The sequence below is a fragment of the Macrosteles quadrilineatus genome, unplaced genomic scaffold, assembly GCF_028750875.1.
Source record: "Macrosteles quadrilineatus isolate MER2022 unplaced genomic scaffold, UCM_ALF_1.0 Scaffold_4__1_contigs__length_99947679, whole genome shotgun sequence".
Taxonomy (NCBI): domain Eukaryota; kingdom Metazoa; phylum Arthropoda; class Insecta; order Hemiptera; family Cicadellidae; genus Macrosteles; species Macrosteles quadrilineatus.
The window spans coordinates 91,040,541-91,064,454 of NW_026542597.1; the positions used below are offsets into that span (position 1 = coordinate 91,040,541).

The 23,914-nt window shown below is 34.0% G+C and overlaps 1 protein-coding gene across 3 annotated transcripts in view; it reads right to left on the reverse strand.

Annotated features, from left to right (window-relative positions):
* Positions 1-1,573: 1,573 nt before the first annotated feature.
* The window catches only part of LOC128991461 (ATP-dependent helicase brm-like), a 48,829-nt gene continuing 26,488 nt past the window's right edge, over positions 1,574-23,914 (reverse strand). For 2 of the 3 annotated variants that reach the window (XM_054414364.1, XM_054414363.1), the window contains exons 12-27: positions 23,293-23,404; positions 22,583-22,664; positions 21,763-21,920; positions 21,328-21,505; positions 20,074-20,316; positions 19,171-19,337; positions 18,736-18,924; positions 17,879-18,056; positions 16,887-17,039; positions 16,191-16,421; positions 15,309-15,494; positions 14,677-14,787; positions 13,274-13,485; positions 5,218-5,344; positions 4,566-4,743; positions 1,574-2,965 (exon numbers count right to left, since the gene is read on the reverse strand). In XM_054414364.1, coding sequence (XP_054270339.1) covers positions 2,805-2,965; positions 4,566-4,743; positions 5,218-5,344; positions 13,274-13,485; positions 14,677-14,787; positions 15,309-15,494; positions 16,191-16,421; positions 16,887-17,039; positions 17,879-18,056; positions 18,736-18,924; positions 19,171-19,337; positions 20,074-20,316; positions 21,328-21,505; positions 21,763-21,920; positions 22,583-22,664; positions 23,293-23,404 — 2,666 coding nt within the window. In that variant the 3' untranslated portion in view covers positions 1,574-2,804. Of the gene's footprint in view, positions 2,966-4,565; positions 4,744-5,217; positions 5,345-7,023; positions 7,211-13,273; positions 13,486-14,676; positions 14,788-15,308; positions 15,495-16,190; positions 16,422-16,886; positions 17,040-17,878; positions 18,057-18,735; positions 18,925-19,170; positions 19,338-20,073; positions 20,317-21,327; positions 21,506-21,762; positions 21,921-22,582; positions 22,665-23,292; positions 23,405-23,914 lie in introns of those variants that run through there. The other variant, XM_054414365.1, reaches the window with a different exon arrangement.

A 23,914-nucleotide genomic window follows, 5' to 3' on the forward strand; every position in this document is an offset into this window, starting at 1 on the left:
ATAAAGAAATTGAATGCCAGAATCGGCACGAGCCCTGAGGGCTTAGGTCACACGTTGACCTGACCTGAAGTAATGTGCAAACAATCCCAGGTCTGTATCCAACAGAGTAGAACCAGTAGAAGGGGCTTTTTTAGTGAGTAGTCTGACAAGCTCAGGAGTCTCATGCTACAGGCTGGCTACCTGTGTGCATAAAAGCATTTTTACCTCGTCTCCCTAAAAAAAACTAGGCTATTTTGAAAATTACGTACAATGATTGGTAATTTTATTAAAATGTTATAAATTATATTAGATTGAATTGCAACGGTATACAACATATTTACCTTACATGTATAACTTCCGTTACCCTTAACTACAAATATTTTTAATTTGATTATGTTCTAAACATTATCACCCGACACCTCTCTAATGTCCGCAGCGGCATCTGAAGTAATGTGCAAAACAATCCTAGGCTCGTGCCTAGCGTCCTTAGGACAAAAAAAAAAATGTCCGCAGCGGCAGCGTTTATAAATGTTCAAATGCCGTATTGGTAAATGTTATTAGTTTACGAATGTTAAACACCGATCATTAAATGTTGATGCGTCAATAAAATATAACTGGACACAATAATATACCAAGGGGGGACAAATCGTTCGACTTAGCTATTCTTATAGCATATTCAATAAATCTTTAAAACTTTTGTAAGTTGTTAAACAAACTTTTAGTTTTAATACGTGGGACATTTATGTTGATAACTATTCCAGCAGATCTAAAGATCATAAATTATTATCTTAAAAACGTTTTCTTCCCTTTGCGAAGCACAGGTATGGAAGCTAGTACTAAAAAAAGGGATGCTTTTTTTTAACTGGCTTCAGCTAACTTTGGGATGGAATTCTATTTACAGTAAATAAATCTACATACAAGGAGTCTGCACTGAGTCTAGTTCATATCAAGCACGATTACTTACCCTCTAGGTGTCACATTGACGACCTCCAAATGTTTCAGTATTTAGGCACTTTTTCCGAGATTTGTGTAAACATCCACAAAATCTTTCACTGAAGACATATATTTTCTTAAACTCCATCAAATAGGCTATCTCTAAATACATAATATAATACCCTTACCTTACAAGACTGAATTCCTATTTGGGTTTGAATCCAGAAAATGCACAAATTTTGTGTCTATATCTGAGTAAACAGACATGTGGTAAAATACTAAAAAAACTGTTATATACATTTTATTCTACATTAAATGAGGGAAAAGAAAATGTATAGTTATAAAGTAGGTTTTTATTTGAAAATGTTTACTAAACTTTAAAAAACGAGGTTAGACACAGAAATTTCGCTATGACAACCATAGACAAAAACAAACAAGCAGAAAAACAAACACAGGGAAAAAGAAATAGACGCAAAACGGCCATCTTTGTTGGTTGATATGAAGCCCAGAATCTGCTGAATACATTGGTATGTATTGTTACCGGGATCGTTCGATACGATTAAATCGAACAAAACAGAAAGCCTGCAACGTTGCCATAATTACGACGATTGACCCTTTGAGGGTTAAGGATAAGTAAAGGAATAGAAAGTATCATCACTTTATAATTAATTCTTTTATTGAATACAACCAATAAAATCTAAATAAATTTGCATGAAATCAGAACTAAAATAATAAAATATTTTTGAATATACAAAAGACACAACTCAAGACACAAATTACACAAACCACAAAATATTTTATATTTTAATACTAATAGTATACACATACAACGTCCATTGTATATTTCAAAATTTGCTTTTCAAGAGAACTTTGTTTCATTTGTATCCAGGAAGGATAATCATAATTTTATACCGTAAAGCTAGTAAAGTCAAAAATAAATAAAAAAACTTTTAGCATAGAATTCATTTTAACAAAAATAGTAAATAATAAATGGTATAATAAACATATAAACTAAGAACTTGCAATAATTAACTAACTTTATCTTTATACATTTAAAAAATTCTTGGTCAGTAATTTAAAGATAGCTAGGCTCAAAATCTGTACAAACACAAAAATGATTTGATTATTAACTTAAAACTGACTTATCCGGGAAAATAAACATAATCTAGGGTCAGGTTAACTTAAATCTCCAGGATCAAAAGCAAATTAAACATTGAAATAAAAGGCATGAAACCGATGTCAGCTGTAGGCAGGTGTAGGTTGTTAGGATTTTTTATTACATCATTTCTTGGTACTTTGAAGATAACAATCAAAATACCACAAAACAATGTGGTTGATAAAACAATAAAACAACAAATGTTACTTCAAACAATTTATCAAATTTAGTTACTCTTGAAAACTAATAAAATTTTTTTGTACCGGTATTGAACGATTTGTAAATTGTTAACATCACAAAAATCTAAGTGAGTCATCACAGTTCCAGGAAATAATTCAAAGGATTGTAAATTAAAATAAGTTAACCTGACAAACCCGATAAATGCAAACAAAACTAGGTGGGATATATCACACTCTAGTACATGATAAACTGTCTCATAATATTCAGAAACTGCACAACAGAATAAAGCTTGTCAAAAATCAAACCATGTATAGTTTTCATATCATATATAAACCAAATTATGGAAATTCAAAATTAAAATGTTAGAGAAAAAAACATTGGTTTGTTATGATTCTTTATCTATCCAAAAACCGTAACCTAGTTGTAAACTAATAAAAGGATTCATTAAAAATACCTATCTTTAGATCACAAAAAGTACATAAAACAGTCACAAGGTATAATTCTATCTACTACAAGAATATAACTTGTACGATTGTTGGTCTTTGCACACACAGTTTTAGCTTGGGATGCTTTCCAAGTCGTCTTCGTCGTCACTGATGTATTTCTTGCTGCTGCGTTTCCGTTTAGTTGCTGAACCCTTGCCGTCTTTGCCTTTTTTCAGTTTTAGTTTGACTTTGACTGAGTCCCCATCCGATGTGTTCCCATCATCATTGCCCCCTGGACAAGAAAAATAAGAAAAGTCAGAAACGGGTTAAATGGTCCTTATCATCTGTTTATGGATAATATATATATACTAGCTGTACCCGCGGGCTTTGCCCCGCTTAACTTCATAAGTATTCGCATGGCTCAATCACGTCCTGGTTGAAGTTCGTTCGCTACGCTCACTCACCTTCAGGTTGGAAATCGTTCGCTGCGCTCACTTGTTTTCTGGTTAGCTCGTTCGCTACGCTTACTCGCCTCCAGGTCGATTTTCGTTCGCTACGCTCACTCACCTTTTGGTTGCAAATTAGCTGTCGTCATAAATTTTAAAAAAATCATCCCTTTTATTGTTTATAATACTTTGATAAAGGTTTTTATGTTTTAATATTTAACATTGGAGAATTTAAACGTTGTTGAGTGCACAGGTGTGCTGCGATTGGGGTTTAATACATTTGGACTTATTAAAAAGTAAAATAGTTTTCTGTGCTGCACTCTGTAGAAACACTGTGGCACTATTTCAAATCATGACTAATGCTAATACAGAATGTTGTGATTATTCAAACCTACAAAACAGTTGGTGAAAGTAAACATCTGCTTTTAAATTATATTTATTTGTAAACATTGTAGATCAAAAAGTCTGACATTGGCCCACTTAAAACCCTCTAGGGCAGAGCCCTTTTGACGGATCTGCACCAAACTTCACTCGAACCATCCTTGAAAGATGCTTAACAATGCTTGAAAGTTTCATTACAATCTGTCTAGCGGTTTTGGAGTCCATAATGTATATACACACACACATACATACATACATACATAGAGTCTCTTTTATAGTATATATATATATATATATAGGCTACATATTTTTAAAATTTCAAGATACTATAGACCTTTATAAGTTAAAGTTAAATGAAAAAGTATATTTCGACCTAGGGCCGAAAATGACGTTTTGCCGGCTAAAGATAATTTTTTAAGTTCGAAACAATGTCGAGGACTTCAAACGATCGAGAGCTGCAAAACCCTTATACCTACCTACCTTTACCTTTTAGAACCTTTACCTTTTTTACCTTTTTTTACCTTTTAGGGTATGAAACCTATTTTTCACCACACTATACAAAATTGAGAAAATACATACAATAAATTCACACAACTACAACCTTTCTTGGTTATGTGAAGAAATATTTAGAGGAATCAGCAAAAATAACAAATAGCTGCTAGGCAGCGGTGATAATAAAACAAGTCTATTGCAATGCATAATAACGCATCTAGCAAAGTGAGGCCTGCCCAATACACGAATAACATTAGCCTACTGATAAGCGTCTACAGCAGAAAGCAGGCATGAGGCATATCCTTTGTACTTGAACCTACAATTGATGGCGTCGAAAATGCAATGAAGGCCTAAAGGCAGACCAAAAGGTGCTGAAAACGAAACTGGAGCAGTTTGAAAATGTGATACTCCAGTCTGTTTTGTGTATTTTTCTTGTGTAAAATACTATCTTAATCCCAATGATAAAAATACAGTAGGTTAGTTGGCAAGTCCTTGAATTTTAGAAGTCTCAGTTAATGACTACGTTGAGCCATCAACTGTATCATTGAATTACTGACACCACTAATGACTCACCTTTGCTGTCCTCATCATCCTCCGACTCGGGCTCCTGGCTGAGCCTTTGTCTTGCGTTGGTGAACACCGACTGCAGCACAATGCTGTCCTCGTGGATGAGCGACGCCTCCTCGTTGTACATTTGTGCGTTCTTACACAGCTGCATGAAATCTCGCTCCAGATCGTCAAAGTCTACATACTGTGGACAAAGATAAATAATATAGTTAACTACCAAGAAAATGCATGTTGTTGTGAGTTTAAATCTACAGAACTTTTTTTTCAAATGAGAGGAAAGCAACTGCTTTTATGCACATAGGTTGTCAGCCTGTATTGTGAGCCCCTGCATTGTTCAGACTAGGAAAAAACCCCTCTTTTGTACACAGATCTGGTATGGTGTTAGTTTGTGTATTTTTGAGCGTTACTGTTCAACAAAAAACTTATATGTTCTAAGTAAACACAAATTATTGACAACTTGTGGTTTCTTGAAGATTCCCTTGAAGAGTCAAACTGGTAGCATAGACAGACTACAATAATCACTCTGGCTGAAAAGGGTATTTAAACCACTATTATATGTTACTACATGTGGAAGAGTCACATAAGACTGTCAAATACGGAAGTAACCTATTGTAAATCTACGTTTTCACGAGCTAAAAAATCAAATTGTACACCATACCTTGCATTCTTCAATCCTTGTCATTATCTTTTTGATGTCCATAGGTTTTTTAATGACTTCGTAATAATCTGGAAGTTCTTTTCTTGAAGGGAGCTTCATGAAAGGGTCACTTAGCACTCTTGAATCACTGAAATAAAATTATGTTTTGTCATTAAAAAAGAAATACAAAAAACTTGCTTTAATATTTTAATTTTATTACTGGTTTTATTCAAATTCAAACAAGTTGAAGTTTTTTTTTAGAGTAAAATAACAATATAACGCTTTAAGATAAAATTTTCAAGACTCCATTAAGCGTTAATTTAATAACACGTAGCAATGAAAAAACATATTCTTGAAGCAGAGGGTTTTTGGTGACATACATAATAACATGCACCAAAATATTCATGTGTTTGTTCAGCATCTCTCATATAAGTTCAAACAAGATAGCCTTGTCAAATTTTAATACATAACAATTTAAAATAAATAGGTCTAACGATCTTCTTACAGCTCCCCCCTTCAAGAAACCTGCAATGTCTTCGCTTGGTTGATACTTTCACTATTTTCAAATTATCCTCCTAATGAGTCATGAAAGTTTTTTTTTCAAAAGATAATTTTAAAATCTCTAATACCGTATAATATATGAATTTGAGTTTGTAACTTTAGCCGTATATATCAACTAAAATGTCCTTTATAGTTATTTAACTTACAGTAGACTCTCTCATACAGCCTCCTCAGGACCGTGGCCAGTCCAGATAACGGGTTTTCCGACCCCTTAAATTTGTGAATCACTCGAAAAACAATCCAAATAGCTACTTTAAAAAAACCAAATAAGCTACTTATCCCAAAGGATAGCATTGTATTTGGGCACGTGATCACTGGTCTCAAATCTTTCCCATGAGGAAAGTCGTTTCACTACTGCCAACTTCCTGCCGATCCAATACGGTAAACCAATGTGCTGATAAAGACTAGGTCTGGTAGTGCAGTCTGGTTAAACTGATGTAGGCCTAACGTTAAAATGTGTCCGGATAAGAGAGACTACTGTATATTTAGTAATTAATTATCACGTGAATTCTGTCAAATCATTTAAGGGTGCTGATATTAAATTATCAGGAGCACAGATATAAGTTAATTAAATAGACAAAAAGGTATTTCATATAACCATAGACTAACCAACACAAGTAGACTTCTCATCCCATTGTAAATTTTGAAGCTCGTTTTTCATGTCTATTTCATGTACGGTAACACTGGGCGCTAGTGTCGAGTAAATTTTGTTTCTATTATTTTTAGGTTAGTTTCATGAATTGGTTATATAACTAGGGAACGAGTTATTGTTTATGTTTAGATGGTATTATTTGGTTAACGAGGTTTTAAATTACAGAAATCACAAGAAACCAATTGTAAAAAAACACAACCTCTACAATACACCGTACAGAATTAACAAAATATTTGGCATCAGCTGTTCCATAAGGATGAGAAATCTACTAAGGCAGTATGTTTTATCTTTGGTATAACTTTATGACAACTTCTAATTTTTACCTTTTCCCCTGCTACAAATTACATCTTATTACAATCTATGAAAACTTCGCCATGTAGAAAGTGTAAATATATCTTAAATTTATATTGTGAAACGTAAAGAGACAAAACCAATTAAGGAAAATATATCTTTTTGAACCTTTCTTGATTCTTCAAAAAAAATTTACTTTATAAACCTGTAGGCATACTTCCCATTAAAATACGTTAAGAAAGGCGGGCATACCTACCAAAGCTACATCTAAACCACTACACTAGACGACCACAAGACAGAAACGTAGCGTAACCTACCTTAGCAGCAGCAAGAACCATCCCGACACCACACTTTCACACACGACAGTTCGACAAGAAAGTTTCAACACAGGGAAAACGTTAGGATAAATACCACACAACTAGCACGGGAAATTATATCACTGTGAAGCTAAACAACGGAACTAGAGTCTATGTTCTACTAAAGTCACTGGATCATCACTGCCTGGGCTGACTGAAACATACAGCATCTCGGTAAACATGAGTCGACCACCAGGTCTACCAACAACAGGGGGAAACAGAACATACCAAGCCGAACAACCGACAGAGAAATCAAACAAGCCTTGAAAACAAAACTCCAAAGGAGAGAAGAACGGCTAAAGAACTTCAGAACAAACAAAACGGTTTCCAGCTAGGGATACCAAAGCGAAACTAAATAAAAGAAATCAGGAGAAGGATTTTTAAGTTACAAAGTAACACAATTTTTAAGGTTATGAAGTAACTAGAATACTACTAATTAAAAATGTCATATTATGAATCAAGGGGAAAATACAAAGTCATTTCAAAACTTCAGTAATTTTAAGTAAGATTACTTAGAACATTTTCACCTTAAAATAAGGAATTATAAAATCTTACAATATTATTAATATATTAATTCTTACATTTAATTTGAAAGCAAACTTCCATACTCCTAATTATGTTGGTTATTTATTATTTAAATAAATGATTCAACCTAACCATAACATGTGCATGTTATAAATAGATACAGGCTCACATAACTTAAAAAAAAAACTCAACTTTATGGTTGCATTATTTCTGTTGTGAAAGAAAATACATCTAAATTGTTTTAAATAATATAGCTTAGAAGAGAAAATGGATTGCATTTTTTTTATGTTTAGAGGTCTATGAGAGCAAAGCCTAAACAAAAGTGTTATTTAGTAGAACTCCAAGTAAACGAATCATTTGGGACTGTACTACATTCGGATAGTTAGATTTTTATTGAAATTTAGGATACTTTACAGTTGGGCCGAGCTTTTACAATGGTGATCGCAGAACACGTTTGCCAAGATTGTAGCTTGTTACGATTGCGGAGAACGAATGATAATGTCTACACGACTGCAGAAGATTTTCAAGATTTTGTCGTGATTGCGGGGAACGATGGCGATATTTCAATGGGGGTAGACGATGATCGTGTTTACATGACTGTGGGATATATAACATGTTTCCACAAATACAGAAAATGATGATGTTTCTGTGATCGTAGGATACGATGATATCTATAAGATCACTGAAGATATGCAAGATTTAGTCGTGATAGCAAAAAACGATGACCATGTTTCCATAACGGGAGACGATTATTATGTTCACACGACCACGGGAGGTTTTGAATTTTACCGCGATCACAAATTCTGCCTTCTTTAAAAACAATATTTAATACTGGGGTTTTAAGTTTAAAAAAATCTTTCTGTAAGCGATTTATTAATCGGCTATTCGGATTGTTAGAGTTCGGATAGTTGAAGTTCTACTGTAATTGAGAATATTTATAAAATCCATTATACTTTACTGAACATTATCTAACAGTTATTTAATGTTTTTTTTTTAGTTGAGTTTTTAAGTTTTAACTTATTTAAAATCTATTCTCATGCACTTGATACCTTTCCAACTGCTCATACTTGACTTTTTTTTCTTATTAGTAGTATTAATCAATTGAGTATTGGTAAAATCTAACAAAATATAGTAAGAATAAAAAATAAAACAATAGTGATACAATTTTATAAGTGGAGCTAATGGGTTAAAGTTTTAATTATGTTTAAAAATTATGATTCAATATAAATTAGATAAAACCTATAGACAGGTTAAATTTTGTTTAACAAACCTCTAGTCACAAATGTTGAAAAAAATCCTTCAGTTTGAAAAGAAGGGTTAGTTTAACATCATTTTACTTGAAGAATGAAGTAGATCACAAACCCTGAACACTTTTAAGAAACTGAATGTGTGTAATGTAAAGGGAGTTTTAGATTGATTGTACAAGTTTGAAACACTTTCAAAGAATAAAAACGTTACTTAAGCTGCCATAGAAGAACAAAATGTACAGTAGTTTCATAATTGAAAATAATGTTGGTTCTTTTGCCAACCTCACAAAGAAAACTATATGAGAAATTTAGAAAACAGCTACTTGAGGATCTCCAACTCAACTGCTCACAAACAAGTTCCTACGTGCAATAGACGGAATGAATCGTGGCAAAACTATTCTGGATATAACAACATTACCATTATGATTTATTGACGAACCTATGCAATCTTCACAAGACTCTACTAAACTTCACCAAATAATCAATGTATCACTCGTCATAACAATGATTCTAAACGTACAACTACCACAATGAGACAGAAGACAATAAATAATATAATTACGATCCAAGACATACAATCATGACAAGAACCAACTAAACCTGGCCAAACGATTACTGTACAACAATGAGACACGACTAGAACACCAATAAACGAGATAATTAAGAGCCACAATCAAAAATTGTAACAAGAATAAATTATCTTCTATTGTTTCCATACAGACGATTCCTACACACCAAAATTTTATGAGTATTTCAACTACCCGCTTAGACCAACAGTTTTTAACTGTGAAAGAAAAAAATGCAAGATGTGGAAATATAAAGATAAACAAGAGCCTAACAAAATCTATGTTGACATGGACAATCTAACCATTTGAACCAACTACTTTTAACTATTTGAAAAGCTAGCACGGACGACCTAACATGTCTCAATCAGCTTTTGATGGATTTATGATTCTGAGCTTAAGTGTGTAACAGAGAGAACTTTAGTTTAAATTTAACGTGATCCTCAAGGGAGCATAATAGAAACAAATTATCAATAATTTTATTGTTCAACCTTCATAAACCAAGACTACCCAGTTTTACAAGACTTGTGGCAAAAATATAAATTATATTTAAAGTTTAATCTTCCAAAACAAATTAGTCTTAGTAGAAAAACAAAGTATTAACAGAGGTTTCAACAAAAATGGTGAATTTGTGTCAATATAAAGCGAAGTGAAACCAAAAACCATAGGATGAGTGTGAAGTTAAATGTAAAGCAACCAGATGTACAAAAGATTAAAATTTGTGAGGGTAATTACAATAGAATAGTTAATGTTAACATCACTTTTAGTTGCTTGAAAAACTAAACAACAAAATAGATTTTTAAACCTACCACCTTTTTCGTTAACTAAATAGACAATTATTTCTAACATCAAGTTATCTACTAGTAATTTGGTAATTATTGTTAAATTTTCCTAATTCTTATCATAGTTAGAATGTTGAATTATCACAGTTGACTGTTCATGAACAGCAACACTAATAAATTTAAATTTTTAAAACCAATGTTAAATGTTTATTTAACAACATCAATTGTGCATTTTGCTACTACAGTCCGACTGCTCATTTCAATAAAGTGTTTTTTATGTACCAAAAGTACATTGCCAAAAAGTTATAAACAACACCAATAGTTCTATGTAGACAAACAATATAAAAATGAATGCTCAGTTTGCAAGTTTTTTTTTTATTTGCATAGAAACGTATCAAACATTTCTTAGAAATATAGGAGATAGAAGACAGATGGATTAGGCGGAGGTAAAAATCTTATATTTCACAATAGAGTTAAAAGACTAGAAGCCTATGGTAACGATTTTGTAGATCAGTTTGAAAGAAAATACCACCTACAGGTTTTCTTAAGTGTTAATACCTAAACATAGTTGACAATTCCACCCTAAAATCATTGACTTATCAAACTGTACAGCACTAGGACAATATTAAAAGAAACATCATACTAAAATTGAATTGGAGTATTCCAAATTATAACATGGTGAGTGTTATCAACTAAAGTATATAACCTTTTAAAACACAATATTGATGCTTATCCGCAAGAAAAATTTAAGTCCTTGTTTTATAATTGGCTATTAGACAACCCTTTTTATAGCCTGGACGATTTGTTCAAATCTGGCCAAATAAATCTTTGATTGTATAACCCTGCTGCTAACCTGTTGCTTTATCAGGTCCTTATATTGTTATTAGTTTAGTCATTTGTATATATTTTAGTTATTAAGCCCTCTATTGTTTTTTCAAAATATTGAAAGTGTTTTGATTTTGTTTTGTTTGATAATTGATGTATAATCATGATTTTGACTTTGTCGATGATCTAATGTATCCTTATGACAAATAAAGATTTTTATTATTATTATTATTATTATTATTATTATTATAATTCAAGGTGTCCAGTGCCTTGGCAACATCAAGATAAACTCCATGGTACCCGTGATAATCTCCCACGACTATAGCTATGATTCTAATGATTTTCTGCAATCGTCACATCATCTGTGATTGTCTCTTGCTTTCGTGACAACAACTTTGGGATTTATCGTAGCAACGTATGGGTTAATTTCTTACTATAATGGTGACTTCACAAGCTCTGCAACAACGTCATCATTTGCCGTGATCGCAATCTTTTTGCTTGACACAAAAAAAGCAAAAAAGAGAAAAAAGGCAAAATTTTGTGGATTTTATCGAGGACTATTTCACAATATAAACATTTCTTGCTCTTATTCAAGTTTCACGTACGATTCACAGATTGTTTTCCGATCATAACAAATTTTATACAATTCCCAGTTTTCCCTATTTTTAGGACGGTTGGACATCCTGTAATTGGCGAAAAAAACTTTTTATTTCAATATTATTACCTTAATTACACGAGTGTGGTTTGCAAAGTTATCTCTGACAGAAAATAAACAACTCAAGTTGGTTCAACACAGAAATTTCAGTTCTACCTTCTAATTATGTTTTTTTTTTCTTTTTTTTCTCCGCAGACTTTTTTTCCACCATGGATCTTGTTTTGACATTAGGAATTTCTCCTATTGTGTCTGAGCAATGATAGGTTAGGTTATCCCTATGTTGACTTAATGAAACCTAACCAAAAACCTTAAATAACAGGTTTCCTGTATAATGTCTACATGCATTTCTTCTTTTCTTCTTCCTTGGCACTAACATAATTGATTTGTATATTGGACATCTGCACACATTTTTCCGCATTTTAATAAACAATTCAAAGGCTATGTGTTGGTTCCCAAACCATTTTTGATTTAAGTAAAAAATGTCCTCTTGCAAATTTCAAAGACCGAGCCGAAGACCTTAGCAATGCTTTCCTTTTACGTATAACAAAAAACTACACCCACTTATTGAAAATCCATTTCTAATCGTTTACAGAATAAAAATTACTATAGTTAAAAATTAAAATGAGGTAAGTAAAAATATTGATGAGCAGTTGGAAAGGAGGCTTAATTAATTTAACCTAACTGATGAAAAATTGAGTTCTAATTATTGTGATAAAAAGGTTTTAATTTTTAGTTTTGACATTCATTACTCTGCATGCAGTTAGAAATGCGTTGGATTTATTATTAGTTTGCAGCTGGTGATGATGTTAGACAGAACAGCTGACAGCTTAGTTTATATTTAATATCATCGGAAATATTTGTATTAAAAAATAAACACATAATTTAAATCTATTTCGTCAGTGGTATTTTAGACTTTATTTTCTTGTAATGTGGCAGGAAAACCTTAAGGAATTGATAGTTTTTTTAATTGATTAGTTTTACTATTAAAACATTTTACTTAATTTAAATCAATTCTATAACTTTTTATTTTTAAAAATTGTTTCACCAGAATTGTAGCAGCACTTACAGAGAAAAAAATCTGGCATACCCAAACAATTAATTATGCTAGAAAAAAATACAAAAACATGTCTTTTCAAAACTAGGAAGGAAAGTGAACACAACAGTTCATAAAGTAAAAATCAAAGGAAGTATTTTTTTTTTTTTATAAGCTGACTAAAACTTTTTACTTTTACTATTTAAACATTTTACTTAATTTAAAATCAATTCTATAACTTTTTATTTTTAAAAATTGTTTCACCAGAATTGTAGCAGCACTTACAATATCTGCTACGGTACTGGCAACAATAATAGTGACCATTGAGATTGTATTAAAAAATTGCAAGAATCCTGAGTACCAAGGAAAATATCTCAAATTTTTAAATTCCACTAAAAAAATATGATATTTAACATTTAAATCTCAAGTACAGTCTGATTTTTCAGAACTCATATTATTTACAAAACTGAGTTTCCTTTACTCATAAAAATATGTAACAGCTGATCTAATCTTCAGCTAAACTGTAAACTGTTCTGTACCAAGCGCTTTGCTGTGTACGCAAGTGTGGACGCGAGTGTGTACGCTACCTGTCAGTGTACTTGATGACTACGTTCATCAACTTCTTCATCTGCCGCTTCAGCTTTGCGTCTACAGAGGCCTTGTCCGATCCTCTCCGCCGCTTGCTGGTGCTCGGCTCATCGTCGTCATCATCTCCCGCGCGTCGCCGCCGCTTGCGTGTCTTCTTTTTCGTCTCTTCTTCATCATCTTCCTCGTAGTCTTCAATACCGTCGTCGATTGCCTGTAAAATTTATCACAGTTAACTCGGAAGCAATCCTATTCTAGGGTGAAATGTCATTTTTACATTATGTGAATTTTTTGGTGTCCGAAGTATTACTAAAAACTAGGGATGGACGAGATTGGATTTTTAGTTCGAGATGAGACGAGACAAGACGAGATTTTTTATTTCTCATAAAATTTCGAGACGAGATCGAGACGGGATTTCCCTTCTCATACACAACGGGAAATGCACGTTCAAAATTTTTACCTGATTTTGTAACATTGTTAGATGACTGTTTAAATACAAAAATAATGATTATAGGCAAGAATATTTACAATCTTTTATTAAAAAACATCAGCATAACATTTTTTTATTAATCACCCTTAACTTATTAAAAATGCCTACGATTAGGAAACATAGTGATATCAGTTAGGATAGAGTTCAACTTATCCTAAAATAAAATAAATCATAAAATAAAAGCAATATTAATTTTTATAAAATAGTTACTTGTTTTGACTTTTTATAGTAGCCTAATAAAACATTCCTAACACTGCTTACACTTAACAAAACTTCTCAAATGTTATTAAAGTAATATTATTAAAATAATTAAAGTAATATTTACATTTAAAAAATTAATTAAACAAGAACGCCTTCGCAAAGGAAACGCAACTACAACAGACTCCTGTATTGCGGGTATTGCATTGACTTTCTGCAGGCTTTTAAATTTTTTTTTATTTATTTTTTTTTTTATTCTCGTCTCGATAAAAATCTCGGCCAAAAAGAAATCTCGTCTTGTGTAACGAGATTTAAAATTTCCCGAAAACTTCCCGAAATTTCGAGACTTGACCATCCCTACTAAAAACATAACCTGATTATGTATTGGTTCCTTCCACAGGATGTTAAATGTTTATCAATGGCTTCCTCTCTAATTTTGATCAGTTTGAAATTCGGAAGGTTCGTACAGTCATATGTTTAATTCACACATAAACTCTAATTTGTAAACAACCTGTCTGCTTGACTCTTTTTAGTCATACAGATGATTGGCTATATCACTTTATTGTTTAGTATGATAAATTTACTAATTCTTGTATGCATTATGCGTTTTTGCAGCAGCAAACCACTCATTTTTGTACCAACTTCATAATTTTTGAACTGTTAGTGTGTTGTCTGAGCTAATCCAACAAGAGAAAGTGGGTTTGAAATGCAATTTACCTTAAGCCACTCTTTCTCTGTGAGACTGTCTGTATAGTCGACTTCCTTGCGTTGTCTCGACCCTCGGCCCATCTGCACCTCCGGCTCCTCTTCATAAGTCCACCGCTCCACCTGCCGGGAACAACACAGTCGTAAGTAAATGAATACAAACTAACTCTTGAGATAAATAGTTCCAGCTACTCTTTGATTCCAGTTCATTTTTGGAGATGAAAAAATTGCTGTGAAGATCGTCTATCCTTAACACAATAACTCACAATATTTCAAGATCTTTGTCTGAGTTCATCTTTAAATGGCATGGTATCTGAAACATGACCAGGCAGTTTAAGGAAAAACAATAACTGATAACAGTTGTCAAACTCAAAAGGCAAACAAAAAAAAAACTATGTAAACAACAGAAAAAGGTAACTGAATAATCAACACTATCCACTCAACACGATTAAGACTGTCCAGTCCAAGAACTCAATCTATTCGCATTGAACGAGAACAAGGAGATTTGAAGGTGACGTAAAGCCCAAATGTCTACTAGGCCCTACTTTCATGTTCACTTATATAAGATGAACCCAGCTGGTTCAGTAGTTTTAGAGTTTACCCAGAACAAACAAATACATACAGAGACCACCACTTTGACCTACCTCGTCATCATCCTTGACCAGCCAGTCAGGCAGTTCCGTCTCCTCTATCAGACGAGACTTGCGGTTCACTCCCAGCTTGGCGTCTTCCCTCCGTCGCTCCAGGTCCATCCTCTGGAAGATCTCAAACTCGGCTTCACTTCTGGCGATCATTTGATTCACCGTCTCGTCATCCGGTACTTCATTTTCCTGAATAAATAAACGATAGTAAGTATAGTGATATTAAAATTGGTAATGAAAACAATTTCCTTGATTTTTCATAAGCAAGGTTTAGTTGGACTTTTCTAAACCCTTGCAAATAAGTATTTTTGTAATATGTTTAAATAACTAAGTTATGAGTTAAAAATAAGTTATAGGCAGAAAGCTGTAAGCAAACTACAAGACGAAATTAAAAATTAGAAAATTTAACAAAATGGAGAAACAAAATCAAAACAAGGGATACATTAAGGAAGAAGATGTTGATCAAAAGCCTAAAGAAGAGGGGTTCAGGCTGTTGACAAAAATATTTACAATAGTAGTAGAATGGTCATTCTACAATTTCTTACTAAAGAAGCCATGTTGTAGGGGCGTAACTTCAAATTTATTATTGTTTTATGAAATTTGTGTGTACTATTAACTGCCTCTCTTTTCTTGGGTAAATGTGTAAGTGTATCCATTCCTTCCTCAATACTATATTCATGGACCAATTTGTATTTCTTCTAAACAAAAAAATATGATGTTATAGTTTTAAATACATGTGTCAGAGTATTGTGCATTTTTGAGTCTGCAAAGACATATAGAGATCCAGTTGGGTTGACTTTGACTGCAAACAGTGTTTAATAGTTGCATATGGTAACAAACAAAAAAAATCACAAGGCAACCATTATTGCAAAGTGTACCACATACCTCATCGTCGGCGTCATCTTGATGCAAGATGGTCTGCAGGAACTGTTGTCTCTCGGAGCCCGTGGACTTCTGATCAAACATTCCGGCCTGGATGACCTTCTCGTCCATGTTCAGCTTGTATCTGGCCGCAGCGAGGATTCTCTCCTCTACAGAGTTGACTGTCATCAGACGCAATACTCGCACCTCATTCTGCTGTCCTATACGATGAGCTCGATCCTGGGCTTGCAGATCCTGTGGAGAAAACATACATTAATATGTGGTAGTTGACGATGGCTTCAATTTCTCAGACTACTTCATTTATGTTCTTCAGGTGGCTTTGGGAAGTCTGCAAGATCTGTACATCAACTCATGTTGCCAAAGGCAGAACAACATTTTAAAATAGAAACACACAAATCATCCTCCTGAGATGCTGCCTAAGTACATGGTGAAAAAACCTGTTTACAAAAAGGATTCTCTACTTCTGCCGGTAGTCCAAATTTGCATCTACAAAATGCAAAATGAGGAGGAGGAGGCAAGGAAGCCTGTTTTGTTCAGGAAGATGTTTAGAGGGTTAGGCTATTAACTGAATTGTTATAAGAACTTGTTGCTCTACTTTAAGTGGGTGCGAAAGTAGATAGAAGAAGGTCCTCATGTCCTCAAGGTCTACAACAAACCATTCCTGGGACCTTGGGAAACCAAGCAATCTTCACAGTGTACCTGATGAGGGTTCCAGTCGGAGTCGAATATGACAACAGTGTCGGCCGCTTGCAAGTTGAGACCCAGACCTCCGGCGCGAGTACTCAGCAGGAAGATGAAGAACTCACTGTCCGGGTGGTTAAACTTCTTCAGCAAATCTCCTCGGTCTTCCGCCTTTACAATGACAAAAACAACATAATCTATTAGTGTTATTTTACTCCATTACATATTGTAGAGGTGATCTTTTACACCTAATTAGTTACCATATAGTGTATAGAATTTAATACTTCTTTAATTATGTTTAGCTTTGTGTAGTAACTCATTTTACCATCCCTCATATGGGTTTTGTTAGGGTTAAGCCAAAGATAATTTCAATCAGTATTTTCATCTAGTAACACTTAGCTTCAGTCTTATGATGTATATATTTTTATTTTATTTTAAATTATATTTGTTGGGGACATTCCAATCATTCAAATTTGCTAACTTCGCTGATGTCTTCTACGATAACGTAAATACTGCGGGATTCCCAACCTAATAATGCTGTGAAATTAATCAAGTCCTCCCAGAAGAAACAAATTCCTAACAATTTCCAATCTTTGAGTCTTTGAAATCTCTACTAAATTAATAGATTCATTATTACATCCATAAATAAATTTACGATTCAAAATTTTTCTGTGGATACTTTAGCAAGACTTCCAAGTTTATTTTAAACCACTTTAATTTCATTCATTGTGTATCCTTAGTATGGTATAGAATCAGAATTTACAGCCGGAGTTTTAAAATAAATTGTCATTTTAGCATCGCAATTTTGGAATTGAACAATATCATAACCAGCTCATCGCTAGTATTTTATGGCATTGAAATCATCGTAAATTGATTAAACACAAAGCATTACCATCCATATTGAGTGTTTAATATGGCACTGGTGGAGTGCCAGTGCAATATGCCATTAATAAGCCAAATAAAACATTTGAAAGAACTGAATCAAGTGGGGTTAACACTGCATGCCGCACCTTGGTGGTTCCGTCGAGCCGCAGATAAGTGAAGCCCCTCCAGCCGAGATAATCCTCCATGATGGTCATCAGCTGGGTCATCTGACAGAACAGCAGCACTCGGTGATTGGTGTTCTTCAGCTTGGGCAAGATGCGATCGAGCAGTTCAAACTTGCCTGACACTCGGTACAGGTCTGGGCTGCAATACAGGTGTGAAAGACATAAAAACACAATTTTCAGAACTGTCTACTGAGTTATCTATTTATACAGGAAGTTATTGCTATATGCAGCCATAGTTTGCACTATTTCCTGTACTAGCGATTCACAAAATTTAATTTTGTGAGTAGATTAGTATTTAATCTAAAAATAAAATAACAGCGCTTAAACTGATACCTTTTTTTAAAGTAAAAAATAAAGGATGTTACATGTTTGATTTTGGTTTAAAGATGACGTAAAATTGAATTTTTATATCTAGACACCAGTCGGTAATACAATCCTTGCTCCTCGGTTTTGCTTTGTGCAGCACTTAAACAGAAAGCACCAACCATCAACATCAACGACAACAAAGTATTCTAACAATTGAGAAATGTAATATTTGCTATCCAAACATAATTTTACATTTTCCTTAGCTTTACTATTTTTTTTCAATACTCGCCTCTGTAATGATCGTTCAACTTCATACCCAAACAAAAGTAAAGACATGATCAACTAATCAAAAGTACTTGTTCAACTACTAATGTAAACAAAGACCAAAATTGTGTTCCCTATAATTGTCATCTACTTTAGTATTGATACTCTAATCATCCACTAACTTAATGCCCAAACAAAAGCAACAAATTCACTACCAACTATGCAGGACTTATCCGGTTGCTACATACCCGGAGACTACGCCGTTATTGCTGCCAATGTGGTCGCAGTACTTCTCCTCGATGTGTTGGAACATGAACGGATGGTTACACAGCTTACGCAGCTGTACGATGGTGTTCATCAGGGCCTTGGCGCCTCCCCGACCTTGCTTGCCCTTCTCTGAGCCGTCCGTCAGCAACACCCCCTTGCTCTGCATGTGTCTGCAAAACAACAAGTACACGTTTTTTGTAAATTTAAGTTATACATCAAAGAGATAGCTGAAGAAACAAATTGTTAAATGGATATTTTGGATACAGGTGTATAAAGAGTGGATAAAGAGTATCAGTTTGTACGGATAAGTCTGTGTATTTCCAACAACAGTTGGCAGTTTAGTTTCAAGCTCAAAGAACCCATTAATACAACACGTACATTTATACAAAAATCTAATAGCAGAGTTCCACACTAACCTGTACAAGACCCTCTGCAGCCCTGACATGTCACATTTGATGATGTACTCCACTTTGTCTGGCAGCTGAGATTCCACTTCTTTCTTGAGACGTCGCAGCAAGAACGGCCGAAGCACTTTGTGCAGACGACGGATGATCAGGATAGTTTCTTCCTCGTTTAACTCTACCTGAAAAAGCGAAATCAACATTAATCAGTTTCAGTATCTTTAGAAGCAGTTAATATTTAACGACAGTAATTGTGACAATGTAAAGTTAAAAAATGGCGGGTAGCGGAAGAAGAGGAAAGTGAACGAATAGGAGACAATAATCATGCCTAGTCGACACCAAGACTAAACAATTAAAATGGAAGAAAATGTGTATGCATTTAAGTGCAGGAGAAATTATTATAAGATGTAAAGGTAAATAGGCCATGTCAGTCATATTTAGGTGCAGATAGCAAAAAGATATTCTGTAAAAGATTGAAAAATTCGTCATTCTGTTAATGTAGCACATTTAACATACAGGCTGCTGTTTGACCATATCAATAAACTAATACAAGCGCACAAAAAAATTAATAGAAAGTAGATGGTTGCTCGTTTTTTAAAACAAGATCGGTGGTAAGATCTTTTCTCCAACAACAACAAACATTCTGAAATAGTGGCTGATTAAGAGCCATTGGACTCCAAATACAGTGTAGATGGGCTGGATACATAAAAAAAAGAAGAGGCTCAATTAAAAAAGCATCGAGAAATAGAGGCAAAAAACCCGAAATCAAGAATGGTGGGACATACCGAATATGAAGAAGTTGAGGCTTAATGAGGAGGATACTGTAGACTGAACCTAGTAAAGAGGCAGTGTAATTGGGGCAAAGTACCGACTGAGGTACAAGTGACCTTTAGCAGGTTAGTCTAGACTAATACGCACCTTTTCACCCGTGGTGGCAAACGGAGCATTGAACCACTGCTCGAACGTGCTGCAAGACTTGAAGATGCTGGGCAGCAAGAAGTTAAGCAACGCCCACAGCTCCGGCAGTTTGTTCTGCAGAGGTGTACCAGTGAGTAGGAGACGGTGAGGCGCTGTGTAGTGTGTGTTGAGCACCTGGGTCAACTTACAGTGGTGGTTCTTCATACGATGACCCTCGTCAATGATCATGTACTTCCAGTGGAGCTGCACACAAACACAGTCAACTGATTAATGTTGAATCAAGCATCCTAAATCTTATCTTACTGTTCTGAAACCTAAGTATAGTTCAAGAAATCAAACTCTCACAGCAAAAAATGGAAAAATAAGTTATTAGTAACTACTTTTAAGATAAAGTTATCAAAGAACCTACAATAACTCAAACTCAAGAAGAAAAATATTTTCCAAAAAATTGGTGTACATTGATAATTTGTTTATTTGATTATAGTTTATGGTTTTCTCAAGACCATGGCATCTTCTCCCACTATCACGACAATATCATAAGTTAAGACAATTAAGTTCAACTGACAACTGACAAAAAAACAAGCAAACGTAGAACAGAAAAATTTCATTGGTCCGGAATAATTTGGGATCTGTCATCCAGATAAAATAAAATATGATACAGTAGACGCTAACAAATCCAGTACGTTCAGGACTATAGCGGTGCAGCAGTATTGAAAATCGCGGATTATTGAGTGTCTTCTAAAAACAGCTGTTATTGCAAAACTACCACTAATTCTAGAAATTATTTTGACCGCTTTCAACTGTTTCGATCACTCCCAACTCTTCCAATCGCTATCGACTGTTCCAATCTCTCCCTAAGGCTACCCATTGGTCCTCACGTCTGCCAGTTGCTCCTGTCGTTGTTTGCCGACCACTCCTAACTCTTCCAAACGGGCTAATATGGCTTAAAACAGCATTCACAATTTTTATGACCTGGATACTGATGATGAATTATTGAAAGCGCTGAACCATTGGATTCCAGGATTAGCAGGCTTTTTCTGTAAGTGTTGTTCCAGATATGTGTGGCTCTCCTGATTAAGATAACTACGTAATAATGAGGGTTTGCTTTTATACACATCTTCTACACACTTTATCACTGAAATGATCGTAAAATCTACAAATAGCAAACAGATCAACATCAAAAACTCATAACACAAATGAAATTCCACTACTGTATAGACACATCTCATACTGAGCTAACAACTTGTTAATTACCTTAGCCAACACAGCCTTGTCCTTGATGACATACTCGTAAGTCGTCAGTAAAACGTTGAACTTGGTAGCCCTCATCTGTCCCTGCAGAGTGCGCCGCATGCCTGGCGAGCCCTTGTACGCCACTACGATCACTGACGGCGCCCACTTCTCAAACTCCAACACCCAGTTAGAGAGTGTGCTGCGGACAACAGAACATTTGTTACAATTAAATAATTGAAATTTCCAATTACTGAAATCTTAAACACCAAATTGATTAAAATTACTGATTTACCACCACTTAAATTCCTGTGTTCAAGGATTCTTAATTGTTAACTACGTCTATTTCTATAAACCTTTTCCCTTATTTGATGAACAAAGTTTTTTTTAAATAAATACAAAACAATATTTCTGTGTAGAGGCAGCAAAATAAGCAAAAATAAGGTCAAATATACATACGAGAGAGGGACGATGATCAAGAACGGTCCGTTGACCTTCTTCTTCTCCATGAGGTAAGTGATAAGCCCGATAGTCTGGATGGTCTTTCCGAGACCCATCTCATCGGCCAGGATACCGTTGAGGTTGTTGTTGAACAGCGAAACTAGCCACTCCAAACCCTGGAAAAAAATTTTGAAATAACAATAAAGTTAGTAGTGTTAACACTAGTAAGCACAAACCCAAAGAAATATTGATGACACAGTAATATAAAGTTTAAAGTACAGAGAAGCCCAGCTATTTCGATAATACACCAACAAACTGAAATTTCAAAATTATTATTATTTTTAAAGACATAAGTACGAAGCTAGTATGAAATCGAGAACATTTTCCCTGGTTGCTGCGAAATTGTAAAAATTATTTGCAGCAAAACCATGAACATCACAATGAAGATGATCAATCATCACATAAAACCGCTTATTCCGAATTCGGGCAAATCAGACCTTGGTTTGGTCCCAGTTAGTTAGGAAAAGCGGGACTCTACTGTACATTTCACTCCTTCACACAATTACTCCTGTGGCCATTTTTACCCAAGAAGGTATTTGGAACTGCTTAGTGCTTACACTTATTTTTGATTATATACTAACTGAGGAGGGGAACTCAACTGGGCTTGAGAAGGGGTGCAACCATGTCAACTCAAATGTGAGTGAAGAATAAGAGATGAATGAATAGTTATTTGACTTTTCATTAGTTTTAATTTAATAACAACTTTGTTTGAAGTAAAAACTGTGTTTATTGATTTGTACAATAGTTAACATGTATATTGCAAATACATATGACATACCTTGATCTGATACTCCTTCAATTTTCCATTTATCATTATGGACGCCTGTTCAGTCACCATCTCATGGATTGTATGTGCAATGCTGAAAAACGTAGAAAACCGTTAAATGGTTACCGTTGAAAACACAATCGGATGAACGTGTATCATTTTACATTTACTACTGAATTCAAAATCAAGTTTAATGGAACCTTTTATTATGTTTGTTCAGTAGTGGCATGTCAAAGCAAAATGATAAATTCAGAGAAATTTTAGGAAAATATTATAGTTCTTGGTTGTCTGGATTCAAGAATCAAATCTCAAATCTCACACTTAGCTAAACCCTTAAACATTTTGGGGAACACATCTTGCAATATTGCTTTAATTAATGTAGATTATCATGAAGCGATTCTGGAGTAAACTATTTTGAAAATCAACTGTGTTTTGCAATTGTTTAGTAAAGTAGACTTGAATTTTAGTATTTAGGCCCAATATCTAAAATACCTGAATTTGACTATCTTTATCTTTAATGTTTTTGTTAACTTTTGAGTATTAAAAACCTTTCTTAGCCAAAACCGATATAAACTAAAATAATGCAGATTTGATAAATTATTACCATGAAAATTTAAAGGAAATGTAGATCCTCCAGGCAGTATTAGTTAGATAGGTAGTCAATTAGAAACATACATTATTATTAACTTGTTGTAGGCTATATAAAAATAGATTGCACCTACCTATAATAAGTATGCTCTTCACAGGAAATTGATTTGTACTCATCGTCTTCTACCTGGGCTTTCTTAATGACTTCTTTGACCTGTTCTCCATCTTTCTTTGAATGTTTCTTCTCTGAAAATGTGAATTGAGAAATCGATTGAATACATATGAAATGAATGAAACATTCTAAAGGAAAAGTACATGTAGTGAGTGAAAAAAATTCAGTAATGTCATCTAGTGGTGAAACTTAGCATGGACACCATTTTCTATACTCTAGTTACTTGTTAAGAAAAGCAATTCCATCAGATCTGTTTTTTATTGTCATATATTATTTTTAAATGATTTTAAGTAGGTTAAAATCAGCGATTGCATCAGAATAATATTCATGATTTCATTTTCTAAGCAAGAGATTTCTAAGAGATTCTAAGTGTTTGATTAAAATAGAAAGACTTTTTGTGAGTTTGCGTGTGTTGTTTTTAGCGAATTTCCCATTCAATTCAATTCAAATTCTCTTTATTCATTCACAGTACAAGTTTTTATACAATGAATAGCCCCATATAGGGAATAAGCTATTACCGTAGTACTCATGTTAAGACCTGGACCCGGGACAGATTTACTTTTTTGTTTTGAGGTCCCTAGAGA